We start from the raw sequence: 14,706 nt of genomic DNA, 5'->3' as shown, positions 1-14,706 counted from the left end.
TACATTTATTTAGTTTGGTGGAAAAACTACAAAATAGTATATAGATTTTTTTGATATCCCTCACACAGTTTTCCTAATAGTAACATCTTACCTAATAAAACAATTATCAAGAGTAGAGAATTAATGTTGATACAGCCCTACTAAAAACCTTACTCAGTTTAAAAAAAAAAAAAAACCTTACTCAGTTTCACCAGTTTTTCCATCATGAATTTAGTAATTATATTTTCTCAGTTTTGTGTATACTATAGCAATGTCTCAATTTTTCCTTGTTTATTTTAATATTTGTCTTCCATTATACAGACATTTATTGAAACTCTACATTATCAGCCATCTACTGTATTTAGGTCAGAAGTCAAATCTGCAGTTTATTGAGAATAATGTTTTGATTGGAAGGTTGTTAAATCCTCCTTTCCTTCAGTAATCTTACTTATCTCTACTCCTTTCTCTTTCATGTCCCACTGTTTCCTGCTAATAAATTGTTGCTTATGTTAACTTTCTTTGTCTCTTGCTTCAACTTATAATTTTTCTTTTTACAATGCTAGAGATCCAACTTTATGGTGGATAGGTACATTGGAACAAGAGTCATATGTCCAGACTGACTGAATTGACTACTAACTAAATGTGGGTCCCTTGTGAATAACTTTACTTTTCAGGTTTTTTTCTTTTTCCATGATTGGTAGATCTAGATGTTGGACTATATGATTCTCATGTATCTGTAGTCTCTAAGCTATGGCTGACTCATTTGCAACCCCAAGGGCTTTTAGTCCACCAGGCTCCTCTGTCCATGGATTTCCCAGGCAAAAATACTGTAGTAGGTTGCCATTTCCTTCTCCAGGGGAGATTCCTGGCCCAAGGATCAAACTTGTGTCCCCTGAATTGCAGGCTGATTCTTTCCTACTAAGCCACCAGGGAAGCTCCATATGATTCTCTAGCTGCCTTTAGTCTATGAACTACCAGATTTAAAACTATATCTCTGCCTAGTTTTATTATCACATCTTCCCCGATTCACTGCTTCAGTTTTATAAGGCTACTTGTGGACTAAAGAGGGTTATGACTGTATGCATTTTTCTGGGTAGCTATATAAACTTATTGTGAGATAAATTACTATTAAGTACTTGACTTCCTTTATCTCATTTACCTATTATCCACACATGTATTTTGCCTATCATTTTCCCACTAGGTACTAATGAGTGTCTGAAATAAGTACACTTTTGATAATTTAGTATGTTATGCTAATCTCCAGGAAGATGGTCGGATGGGATGACACATTTGTTCTTTGTCCTGGTTATTATAAGTATAATGGAGATGTACAGCCTCTGACTTTTAAACTCAACTTGAAATTTAATGGTCACTGTCTTTCACTAAACATGATGCCTAAGAAAAGTGTGTTTCTTTTCAAAGTTCAATAAAAATTATCAACTGAAGTGACATCTGTTTGGATGTTTAAATGACCAAATTCAAAAATATGAAACATATTAGAAAATATAGTTAGTGAAAACATCACTTTTTATGAAATGAAATTGTTCAAGTGACTTTTGATAGAGTTGCTTTTTCATTTAATAGAGATGGAGTAATTTAGTATTAATGCAATAAGTTCCAAAGTATTTTCTTTTTTAAAATTATAATCACTTCAAAGGACCAAATGGAATATTCAAGAATATCTCCAATCTTTTCTGTTCAGATGTTGAAGCAATTTTTACTTTCTTCTCTCTCTCTCTTGGGCTTCCCTGGTGGCTCAGAGGGTAAAGCATCTGCTTGGAATGTGGGAGACCCAGGTTCATTCCCCGGGTCGGGAAGATCCCCTGGAGAAGGAAACTGGCAACCCACTCCAGTACTCTTGCCTGGAAAATTCCATGGATGGAGGAGACTGGTAAGCTGCAGTCCATGGAATCACAGAGTCACACACGACTGAGCAACTTCACTTCTCTATCTCTCTTGCTAAGTGGATGGAATTGGGTAACAAAAGGTTGTTAACAGAAGTTAGCAGCAAAAGCTCTTCCAGATCACAGGCATGGCAGTGATGTATTAGGATTCTCTGGAGAAACAGGGCCTATAGATTGTGTACATAGAGAAGAAGAATTAGAGATATATACTTAATTGTCTCACACAGTAGTGGAAAATAGCAAGTCCAAAATCTATAGGATAGAATGACAGATTGTAGATGCAGGGAAAAGTTGGTGATGTTGCTGCTTGAATCCAAAGACAGTTTAAAAGCCAAATTCCTTCTTCCTCAGGAGACCTTAGTCTGCTTTCTCTTAAAGCCTTCATCTGATTGGATTAGATCAACCTACATTATGGAGAGTCATCTGCTCTATTTAAATTGCATTGATTTAAATGTTGATATCATCTAATAGTACCTTCACAGAAATATCTGGACTGATATTTAACTGAGTTTCTGTGTACTATGCCCTGACCAAATTGACTTATAAATTAGTTATCACACATAGCTAGTTGAACAATATGAAGTGTAGTAGTGTAAATCAATAGAGAATTCCCATAGAGCTGTAGCCTGGAACCCAGATTGTTATTTACAGTCATGTTCATATACTTCTTTACTTCATCTGCATTGTTAAAAACATAAATTATAACTTTTTAGGATCTTTTCTTGGGAGACACTTCTCCATGGATCTCTCTGATTTCTGCATATCTTAGAGGAAGGCACCAATAGCCTTTTGTTCTGAAATATTCTAACAAGGATGTTTGCATAGAACAGAAACTTGGAAGAAGAGGTAGAACATCCATCTGGTGCAAATAGGCAGGGCTGGCTTATTGCCCATTAGAAAATACTAGGTTTTATCAATTCAGAATTCTTCTCCTATGTAATGCAGCCCACTGTGTGTGAAGGCATCCACATAGGCCCATCCCATTTGGGATTGTGGACTAAAGGGACACCAGTCGACTGATGACCATGCCGCTAGCTGTGCCATACCTGAACTACAAGTTTTGTGTCATCCACCATCATAGCTGAAACAGAAACAGGCTAAATTGAAGGCTTGAAAGTAGGGTAAAAATCTCAGTTCCTAACAGGCTTTAATATGTTTCATTTTACTTATCACTTTAGATTATTATATTGGTAAGTATGGTACATACTGTGACATTCTCTTTATGCTCATATATGCTCATTATTTGGAGAAGAAAAAGGCAACCCACTCCAGTGTTCTTGCCTGGAAAATCCCATGACTGGAGGAGCCTGATCGGTTACAGTCCATGGGGTTGCAAAGAGTCGGACACGACTAAGTGACTTCACTTGTGCTCATTATTTCATCAAAGGCGAAGTATCTGAATGTCATAGAGGGACCACCTGTATCACCTTCTCCCCAGACTGAAAATAAAAACATGTTGTGTTTCTTTTTTTTTAAGGAAATCACTGTGCTGTGTTGTATTCTGTTCATCCGGAAATCAAGACCCCTATATGCACTTTACATATCTCTTTGAATAAAACAGCAAAATACTTTGTTTCCATTGTGAGTAGCTTGTGTATTCACCCTCCTCAACCTAATAAATGAACTGAGGAAGGACCTGGAATGAAAATGAGGATGATAGCATCAGCCTCAGCTAGCCACTGGGGACAGATAATACAGAAACCTTTAGTCTGGCCGAGTACTCCTGTGACCTTATGAGACAGAGAATTCAGTAGGCAAACATTATTGCCACAGTGTTTATGAAATGAACTTCATTCACACATGTCAGATACACATGAGCTGTGACACCTAAGCGAAGTGAAGTCACTCAGTCGTGTCCGACTCTTTGCGACCCCGTGGACTGCAGCCCACCAGGCTCCTCTGTCCATGGGATTCTCCAGGCAAGAATACTAGAGTGGATTGCCATCTCCTTCTCCAGGGGATCTTCCCAACCCAGGGATCAAACCCAGGTCTCCCACATTGCAAGCAGATGCTTTAACCTCTGAGCCACCAGGGAAGCCCTACGACCTTATTGAAATGCACAGAAAGAATTTGTATTAATTGAACTATAGGCATATGAGGCAGGAGAGTTGTCCAAGCAGTAACTCTGAGGCATGATAAGGCACCCCTGTCTCTGGATGTGTCTACATTTGTAGGGCACTCTCAGTTACTTAAGGCATGTGGTCATACTTTGCACTCATGCCAACACTTCTGGAATTTTAATACTTTGCTCTAACTCAGAAAAATAATGTTCATACTAAGGATAGAAAAACTTGAATACTTTGGAAAAATCTAGGCCCTGTGTTTTAATAGTGGCAGTTATGGGGTGTAATATCCAATTAATTCCTTACAATATTAATAAAATTATTTTGTAAAGCATTAAGACTTATGTATTAATCTGGAGATATGACCTATACACCTTAAGGAAACTAAAGCCATTGCTCATATCCTTAGCCATTTATTTATTTATTTTTTATCTTGAACCCATTTTTAAAAGTGGAAGATTTCATTTTAACTATAAGAACTTTAATACTTCTTTTCCACAAATATATAATATCTAAATATCATACCCATAATAATATTTGGTTTTAGAATATATTTCCCAACTTCTTTTTAAATGCTTATTTTACCTAATCCTAGATATTACATTAATTAAATAGCTTTCTGTTTTATTTTAAATCTACATAATTATTCCTTTCCATTTACATATGTTTAATTATCTCTTATTCATCTTCATTTCATTTATGGTAGGTATCACTTGTAGGAAATAACAATACTACTGTCAAGAATTTTTCACTTGAGTGAAAAATCTAGATTTTCATGGAGATGCATATTTTTCTAGCACACTATTATATATTGTGTCTATTTATAAAAGTTATTCTTGAAATACTAGAGCAATGTTTACAAAGAAAAAGTAATGAAAAAGTTAATAATTTGAGTCAAATAATATGTTAATCTTAAGTATTTACAGAGTACATGAAAAGTCTATTTTCAACCTGAATTATATAGATAAGTGTCTCGATTCTTTACTTTAAAGGGGACATACGGACATAATCTCAATCTACTAAAAAATTAAAAGAAACCATTATTATTGGAATTTTTGTTTTTTGAAAAACTACAAGTTCCTTCCTACTGATAAATGAAAATGGGTATTTCTTTGAAACATAAGGAAGATTTTGACCATATTTTTTAAAAAGGTCATAATTTTGTTTGCCATTAGTTGTGTACTGATGATGATGCTGACGAGGTACTGAATGTTGGTTTTGGAGTGAAGGCGACTTCAACTCTTACCCAAAGGTATCAAGGCAATCTACTCTGGAAAGTTTCTTTTTAACAAACAACTTTCTTTTGAACAGGCATGTGTTTCCTTGAACTAGCAGCTAGTGTCTCTGTAGTTACCTATGTTTGTTTGGAAGTTCAGTGTCATAAACCTTCATATGCTATTGATCACCTAATTGAAGTTTTCTTGTTAGGGAGTTCCAAATAGTCGATCTCAGGCAAGTGTCAACCAAACCCTCTTGAATAAAAAATTAGATGTATATAAAACTAATGTTTTAGTTTTTCATCCAAGTCATAAGTTAAAGGAATATACCAAATGATATAGAGGTAGAGTTTTACCTTACCAGTGTATATTTGTTGAGAAAAGGATTCATTGATTGTTCAGGCTTTGTCCTGCAATTATAAGAGAGGAAATTTCTCTGTGTCCAGTTAAAGATAGACTAAAAAAGATTCCAAGTGGCACACAGATTAATTTTTTACTTTTTTAATCTTAAAATTTACATTCAGCTTCATTCTTTCCAGAAGAGAAAAACAGACATGCACAAAAAGAATATTAAAAAACATTTTAAGCTAATTGAGTCACTTCTGTCTCAAAGACAGATACTTAAAGAGATTATAATAGTAGTGGTACTATTAGTAATAATATTCATAACAGCATTTATATTAGTATTAATTATGTGACATATTATTTTTAATAATTTTGCATATATTAATGAATTTCATCCTCAAAACAATCCTATGCATTAAACACCATCATTACACCCATCTTAAAGATCAGGTGTAACTTGTTCCATTAGAGAGTAAGTGAGTGTCAGAGCCTCGGAAGTGTGGTTCAAAAACTTGTGATTCTAATCTCTAATTTATGCAGTTCAAACATTTCATTTTTCAAAGACAAAAACAAACCAATTACAGACAGTTTCTTCCCACATTCTGCTTTTTAGAATTCCATTCCATTCCACTCTATTTATTCAGTACTGATTCTGCATATCCTATTTCTAATTAAATCTGGCCATTGGTCAAAATTCAGGAAATCATTACTGAATAACCATTTAAAAGAGAAAAGCATAAGGTACATTCCTATCAAAAAAGCCCAAATATATATACATTTTTAATCCTGATGAATTAATAAAAGCTAGCATGTGTTGAGAATTTATAATATTGCAGGCAGTATGCTAAGTATTTTACATGCAGTAGCTAATTTATGTCTTGTTATCATCTCACAAGAATAGGTGCTATTATTATCATCCCTTTTTAAATGGAAAAAAATTAAGGATCAGAGTGACTGAATTGCTTACCCAAGTGTCAGAAACAAAATTTCAATCATATAATGCTATAACTGCTTCGTATAAAAAAGAAAAGTGTCAAGTCAATTTCAAAAGATGTTTTAAAAGTGCAAAGGTTTTAAAAGAAGGAAGTTTCCATGCTGGACTAGATTTTGGATGTAATATAAATTTTGAAAACCAATAATCAAGATAAAAACCTGCCACAGACTATGATAAATACAAAAGAGTAACCAGCTACTCTTTTCCATTATGCTAGAACAGGAGAGTGTTCAGTAGAATTAAGCATCAATAAAATAAAGACAAAATTAAACCTTTTTTCTAAGCATAGGCACAATTAACCTGTGAAAATTACTCATATTGGTTGGTAATGAAGCAGATAGGTTAGTGAAATTGAGAACATATCACTCTAATGAGATTTTCAGTTAGATCAAATCACACATTGGATTAGTTATGCTGAGCTAGAGCTCATGCTAATTAGCAAAATGGGTCACAAAAGAAAATTTTATTTTTCCCAAGGCCAGAGGGTCATGATTAAAGAATATGATAAGAGTCAATATTTATGATACCTATATATGAGGCAGTATCATGCAGATGGACACAATAAAGGAAAAAATGGAATGGACCTAACAGAAGCAGAAGATATTAAGAAGAAGTGGCAAGAATACACAGAAGGACTATACAAAAAAGATCTTCACAACCCAGATAATCACGATGGTGTGATCACCAACCTAGAGCCAGACATTCTGGAATGAGAAGTCAAGTGGGCCTTAGGAAGTGTCACTAGAAACAAAGCAAGTGGAGGTGGTAGAATTCCAGTTGAGCTATTTCAAATCCTGAAAGATGATGCTGTGAAAAGGCTGCACTCAATATGCCAGCAAATTTGGAAAACTCAGCAGTGGGCACAGGACTGGAACAGGTCAGTTTTAATTCCATCCCAAAGAAAAGTAATCCCAAAGAATGCTCAAACTGCCACACAATTGCACTCATCTCACATGCTAGTAAAGTAATGCTCAATATTCTCCAAGCCAGGCTTCAACAGTATGTGAATCATGAACTTCCAGATATTCAAGTTGAATTTAGAAAAGGGAGAGGAAGCAGAGATCAAATTTCCAACATCTGTTGGATCATTGGAAAAGCAAGAGAGTTCCAGAAAAATATCTACTTCTGCTTTATTGACTATGCCAAAGCCTTTGACTGGGTGGACCACAACAAACTGTTGAAAATTCTTAAAGAAATGAGAATACCAAACCACCTGACCTGCCTCTTGAGAAATCTGTATGCAGGTCAGGAAGCAACAGTTAGAACTGGACATGAAACAACAGACTGGTTCCACATAGGAAAGGAGTACGTCAAGGCTGTATATTGTCACCCTGCTTATTTAACTTATATGCAGAGTACATCACGAGAAACACTGGACTAGATGAAGCACAAGCTGGAATGAAGATTGCCTGGAGAAATATCAATAACCTCAGATATGCAGATGACACCACCTGTATGACAGAAAATGAAGAGGAACTTAAGACCCTCTTGATTAATGTGAAAGAGGAGAGTGAAAAAGTTGGCTTAAAACTCAACATTCAGAAAACTAAGATCCTAGCATCTGGTCCCATCACTTCATGGAAAATAGATGGGGAAACAGTGGAAACAGTAACAGACTTTATTTTTGGGGGACTCCAAAATCAGTGCAGGTGGTGATTGCAGCCATGAAATTAAAAGACGCTTGCTCCTTGGAAGGAAAGTTATGACCAACCTAGACAGCATATTATAAAGCAGAGACATTACTTTTCAAACAAAGGTCCTTCTATTTAAGACTATGGTTTTTCCAGTAGTCATGTATGGATGTGTGAGCTGGACTATAAAGAAAGCTGAGTGCCAAAGAATTGATGCTTTTGAACAGTGGTGTTGGTCCCTTGGACTGCAAGGAGATCCAGCCAGTCCATCCTCAAGGAAATCAGTCCTGAATATTCTTTGAAAGGACTGATGTTGAAGCTGAAACTCCAATACTTTGGCCACCTGATGCGGAGAGCTGACTCATTTGAAAAGACCCTGATGCTGGGAAAGATTGAAGGTGGGAGGAGAAGGGGACGACAGAGGGTGGGATGGTTGGATGGCATCACCGACTCGAATGACTTGAGTTTGAGTACGATCCAGGAGCTGGTGATGGACAGGGAGGCCTGGCGTGCTGCGGTCCATGGGGTCTCAGAGTCAGACACGGCTGAGCACCTGCACTGGACTCTCATGTAGGTTTCCCAGGAATGTGTGAATGCGCGTCTCTGCCTCTGATGTTCTCCTACCTGTTGTCGTGTCCAGTAAGTGCCAGTTCTTTATCTCACACCACAAGGAAAAGAGACAATGGTTTTCTGGGTTTTTAAAGAAGTGAAGGAGTTCACGGTAATTTTTTCTGCCATAGAGGAACAGAGTTATATTTATGATGTGTACAATTTGAAAAGTGCTTTACAAAATGGCTAAAAGTGAGGAAAAGACAATAGAACGAGTGTAGTTATAAAAATCTCTACATTGGGGATCTATTCTACTGCTATTATGTAATAATAGACTGTCAACCTTCATTCATAAGCATTAGAGTTTACCTTTCTATAAAGATTTGAATTAGGGGAGCTCAAACGATTGTATGTTTAGAGTATTCCTTTAAGTTATCAGTGCTTGTCTCTTAGAGGAGCCAGTAACGCTGTCCTTTTTCAAAATAAGTCGAGAATATATTTTAACACTTCTTTGAGTTCACTCTTCCTGCAGATCCATGGAGACAACCTGTTCTGGGCTTTCAAAGATGTTCTTCCACTGAACCTCTTCATCTCTTGGCAAAATGGCATTTGCATTGTTTTGGTTATTCACATTATATATTACGTATTTAAACCTGCTTACTTTTGAAAAAAAAAAAACCTGCTTACTTTTGGGGAAAAAAAAAAACCTGCTTACTTTTGAACATGCTATCTGATCACACTACTTGACATTTTACTTCTGAACAGCCTATAAAACTATATTTTTATTCTGAAGACTCATTTTCACCCTTTTATCTCTCATCATATACTTTCCTATTTTTTGGCAGATCACTGTTTCAATTAAAATATCTCAAGAAAGGGCCTGTTATTCACATAAAATGATGTTCAAAACAAAAGTGAAATCTGTTCTATGGGATGATATTGGCAAAAACCTCACTCTAAAAGAATTTATGGATCAGAATGTATTCCTTTTACAATTAAACTTTTTATTAAGTAGAACGTAAGTAGTGAACACTACTATAAAATCTGTTTCTTTCTTGTTTTTGCTTTTTGCAGATCTGGATAATGTGGAGGGCATTGCTGTGGATTGGATAGGAAATAACCTGTACTGGACAAATGATGGCCACAGGAAGACCATTAATGTGGCCAGGCTAGAGAAGGCTTCTCAGAGTCGGAAGACTCTCTTAGAGGGAGAAATGTCCCACCCCAGAGGGATTGTGGTGGATCCTGTTAGCGGGTATGAGATGTTTGATCAGCTTTATATAAAGAAAATGATGCTAGATAATTTGGTTTTTTCATACCTAGAAGAAGTACATTTTATTCCACATGTGCATTCACATATCAATGACCTGATTAGGAAAAGTTACTCATTTAATTATTTCCTCTCCTAGAGAATGTGCTAAGTAAACTTACCAAAATGCATTGAACTGATATAGATTATTTGTATTAAGAATATATTTACTTGATTTATTCTGACAAACATCATCATTTTCCATTTTAGATGGACTGACACCAAGATAAGTAATTCAAACCAACAAATCAATTGATTTAACTTTTAATTAAAGACTATTGAAATGTAATGTATTAAAAGAATAGCAACTCTGTTATTCATTTACTAAGGACCAGGTGTTGTATTAAATAGGTTACTGTGCTCTGTCCATGATTCCCTATAATGGTCCTCTGAATTAGTTGCTATTCTCGTTCTTGTTTTACAGAGAAATTGGTAACAAATATGCAAAAAATTTTTGATTATTAAGAAACTGGATAGATACTTAAACCCAAGATTTTATTCAAAACCACTTTACTGTGCTACTCTTGATTAGTCTAGATTGAGAGTCATACAATTTTAGATATAACCAAAGTTTTCACATAGTGACATCATTTTATAATAGTAGGTGCTACTTTCTTTAGGATGTATTATTTTGTGCTATTCATGGGAATATATTTTCCTTATATTTTTGCTCAGAGCTAACCTGAATACAAATAATACTGTATGTATGAAAATATTGGAAAAAATGTGAAAATTCCTAATAGAATCTCAGAATGAAATGAGTGCTATGCATATTTTACATGTTCAGTTTTTGTCTGTGGTTTTTATCCCCTTCATAGCTTGTATTTCAGTGTTTCACAATAGGATAACAAAATTTATTTTTTATACTCTATCATATACATACAAAAGATAATTGACTAGGAAGCACATGACTCACTTGTAATTTGAAATCACCAGATTTCTGTTCCTAAAACTGTATTGGGATTAGCTCCAGATACAATCAGGCTGCTTCTTTCTAGGCTGACCTAATCATCAGGTGAACTCACTGAATTTTTGTAAGGCATAATTATAAAGTAACATCAGTGGTTTTATGTGTGGACTCTTTAAATTTCTATTTTATTTATGGACTTTTAAAGCAAGTCATACCAAAATAAATAAATAAATAAAGCAAGTCATTTCTCTGACCTTAAACCAAGGTAATCCTAATATTAAAAGAAAATATTTATTCCACCTTTTCTAAATTTCCTTGAGGCAAGATGTTTCAAATATATCTTAAAATAAAATCTTCTTTCTCAGTATTCTGTTAGAGGAAAATATTTTCCAACAGAATTATAGGGTTTTTCAGGTACTCAGGGAAATGACACTGAGCGGAGGTTATGGAACCAGATGATTTGGAAGGAAATTCAGGGGTCACTAGTCCTGCCTCTCTCTTCAGATTCAGAAATCCATCGTAACACTTCCCTAAGAGGCAAGCATCCAGTTTAGATTTGAAACCTATAGCATGTAAATACGTGATTCAAAACATTTAGGGACAAATCTGATATGACATTTTTTTCTTTTCATTAAGTCAATATCTGCATCCCAGTAGAACCTATCTACCAGCTAATTCTGTATTTGCCTCTAATGCTGCAAAGAATGACTCTTCTACTTCTCCCATCAGACAGATTTTTAAGTAGAATACTGCTGTCATACACCCACTTAAAAAACAGACATGAACACGTATATATGCATGCATGTATACATATGTATACATACATGGAATACATATGTGTATACCCCATATACACACATTTTTCTTGTAAAAATATACTACACTCAGAGTGCCGCGCTAGAACTACGGTAGTTAACAAAACAGGCGTAGTCTTAGCCTCATGGAGCATTTTGTGTTATCTGCAAACTAGGGAATGGGGAGATGCAACAGTAAATAAGCACCAAGTGAGCAATTAATGTAATTTCTAGAGACCAAAGAAATGGAGTCAAACAAGCATGTTAAGGCAAAGGAGACTAACAGAAAACTGTTTAAATAGGTTTCCTGAAAAGTCTCTTTAACGTGCCATCATTTCAGTTGAAACTTTGTTTAGAGAAGGAGCAAGCCTTGGAGAGTGAGGGAAAGTGTTCAGATCAAGAAAATGGTACAGCTGAAGATTTTCAGTGGTTATATGAACTGCAATGAAGACAGTGGGACTGGCTGTAGATGGCAACTGGGAAAGTTACTGAAGGTAAAATCTTAAAGAAAGCAGGGCCTTGTGTACCATGATGAGAACTTCATTCTTCAGTGCCAGGGTAAAGCAGAGTTGTGATATCATCAGTTTATATTAAAAAAGCAAACTATTCTTACTATTCTGTGGCGAATGGATTGGAAGACAAGTCGAAATAGGACCATCTGAATTTGTATCCAAATAATTGTTTGACCCTAATATAAGTTGTTTTATTTTATTTTTTATGAAGATGTGATTTAGGTTTGAAAAGCTCTATTTTAAATAGCATAATATAATTTTAAGCAAAACATTTTCAGAAAAAAAACTGATTTATTCATATTTTTTCTACCATAATACCTTTTGCATTGTACACAAGGAAGCATCACAGATATTCTCTGTCATAATAGCCTATTAACAAAAATTACTCTGTTCAGAACTATGTTCTTATCTAAAGCTTCTGAACCAATTATAGAATTAGTAAAGGATTTATTCATTTATTTCTTTATTAAAATACATTATTAAATAACTACTATATAGATCAGTAGAAATCAGTAAGGCGATAAATGTCTTCAAGGATGCTATAAAGCAGTATGCTTGCTGTAAACACACACACACACACCACACAATTTATCTGTAAATTAAAATAGTATTAAATGCATTCTTTTGGGGAATTTAGCGAGATTTTTAAAGATTTTTAAAGTTTTAAAGTTCAGATTTGAACTTTAGAGGATGGATAGGATTTCCTAATGAATTTCCTCAGAAGCTTAGAGTTTGGGGTGACATGTTAGTCACTGTACTCTGAGGGGCAATATGAGTACTTGCTTGGAAGCAAGGGGAGTTATTGGTGATTTTGAGGTAGATGAGTTAATTAAGGCTAGAGCCGGGGACATGTGAAGGATCATAGCAGAAGGTGAGACTAGAACTATGCAGAAATCTTCAATGTTGTAATTAAAAGCTTTGACTGATTTTGCTGTCAACAAAATAATTAGAAGGTTTTGAGGATAAATATCACATTTTTTTTTTCAATTCATGATTTAGGAAGACAAGTGAAAGGCATATGACAGGTCTATGAGAAACAACCCATTGGGAGTTCCCTTTGAAGAGTGATAAAAGACAGATGGTAGCATTTTTAATAGCAATAGAAATGTGAGGATTGACACAGGAGACAGTGAAAGAATAGGATTGGCAGTTGTCAAAATGGAAGGAATTAATTATGATGGACTGTTCCTCAAGATGATGGCTCCATATTAACTCCCCCTCTTCCAAACATTTCACACTTCACAATTTACACCAATAACTTAGAAACTTATACCTCCAGTTCTGATTTCTCAAAACATTGTCTCTAGGAAAAGATGAATGCAAAAGCAATGCATATATCCCTCCAATCAGGATTTTCTATAACCCTCTCTCAAGTAAGAGCACCACATCCTCTAGTTAAAAGCTAGATATTATCTCATCAACTCAATCAAGTTTTAAAGCAGTAAAATTTATTTTAATTCCATGACAGAAAATCTTATAGATTTAGAATTTGTGGGGATTGACCATCAGATAATACAATTTAAATTGGAGACATGGTTAATATCAACAAAACCAAGTTTAATGTTACAGAGTATAAATATGAACAAGAAATAAGCCCTGCCCATAATTATTTGAACTTTTAAAATTTGAATTACCAGACATGCAACACCATCAAAATTGATACAAGTTATAAATGCTATAAATTCTATAAAATAAGTAAGAACTGTCACTGGGATACAGAAGAAAGAGCTAATTTTGAGAGAAAAACTAGGGACAGACTTCATTATGAAATTGCATTTGACCAGGTTTTGAAAAATAGAGGTGTATTTTTTGTTTTTGTAATAAGAAAGGACAGTTAACTTAATTTTTATTTGAGGGACACCCCAAGTCCCACCTATAAAAATATTTGTGAGCTCCTGCTTATTTTACGGGCTTCCCTGGTAGCTCAGACAGTAAAGAATCCACCTGCAATGCGGGAGACCTGGGTTCGATCCCTGGGTTGGGAAGATCCCCTGGATGAGGGGCATGGCTTATTTTATAGGTTTTTCTATTTTGTGTGTTTTTGAACAATCATCTTTGATAATGATTATATGGTTTCACAATGTAACTTTTAATCAGATAATGAAATGGGTAGGTAATGATCACATATCTAGTTTCTGTCAGATGTGCTGAGTGTGTGTGTTTGCGACCTTGTAGACTGTAGGCCGCCAGGCCCCTCAGTCCATGGGATTCTCCAGGCAAGAATACTGGAGTGGGTTGCCATTTCCTTCTTGAGGGGATCTTCCTGAGCCAGCCATCAAACCCACGTTTCCCGCATCTCTTGCATTGCAGGTGAATTCTTTTGTCATTGAGCCACTGGGGAGGCCCCATTTCTGTCAGATAGGCATCACTTATTTAAGTTTTATTTTTCCTATATTTTGTTTGATTAAAAATATCTCAGTTAATAGATCATATCACAGACAATTCTGTTTTTCAAATAGTAATTAAATATAAAATATGTTGGGCTACCCTCTTAGGTCA

General features: G+C 35.1%; 1 protein-coding gene across 1 annotated transcript in view; it reads left to right on the top strand.

The window, feature by feature from the left end:
- The window catches only part of LRP1B (LDL receptor related protein 1B), a 1,678,044-nt gene that overhangs the window by 814,401 nt on the left and 848,937 nt on the right, over nucleotides 1-14,706 (top strand). The window contains exon 12 of the mRNA XM_065928990.1: nucleotides 9,757-9,937. Within this exon, the coding sequence (XP_065785062.1) occupies nucleotides 9,757-9,937 (181 nt within the window). The remainder of the gene's footprint in view (nucleotides 1-9,756; nucleotides 9,938-14,706) is intronic.

This window comes from Muntiacus reevesi, chromosome 3 (assembly GCF_963930625.1).
Source record: "Muntiacus reevesi chromosome 3, mMunRee1.1, whole genome shotgun sequence".
In the NCBI taxonomy this organism is placed as follows: Eukaryota; Metazoa; Chordata; class Mammalia; order Artiodactyla; family Cervidae; genus Muntiacus; species Muntiacus reevesi.
The sequence above is the reverse complement of the archived record's forward strand: the minus strand, read 5'-3'. Positions and strand labels throughout refer to the sequence as shown.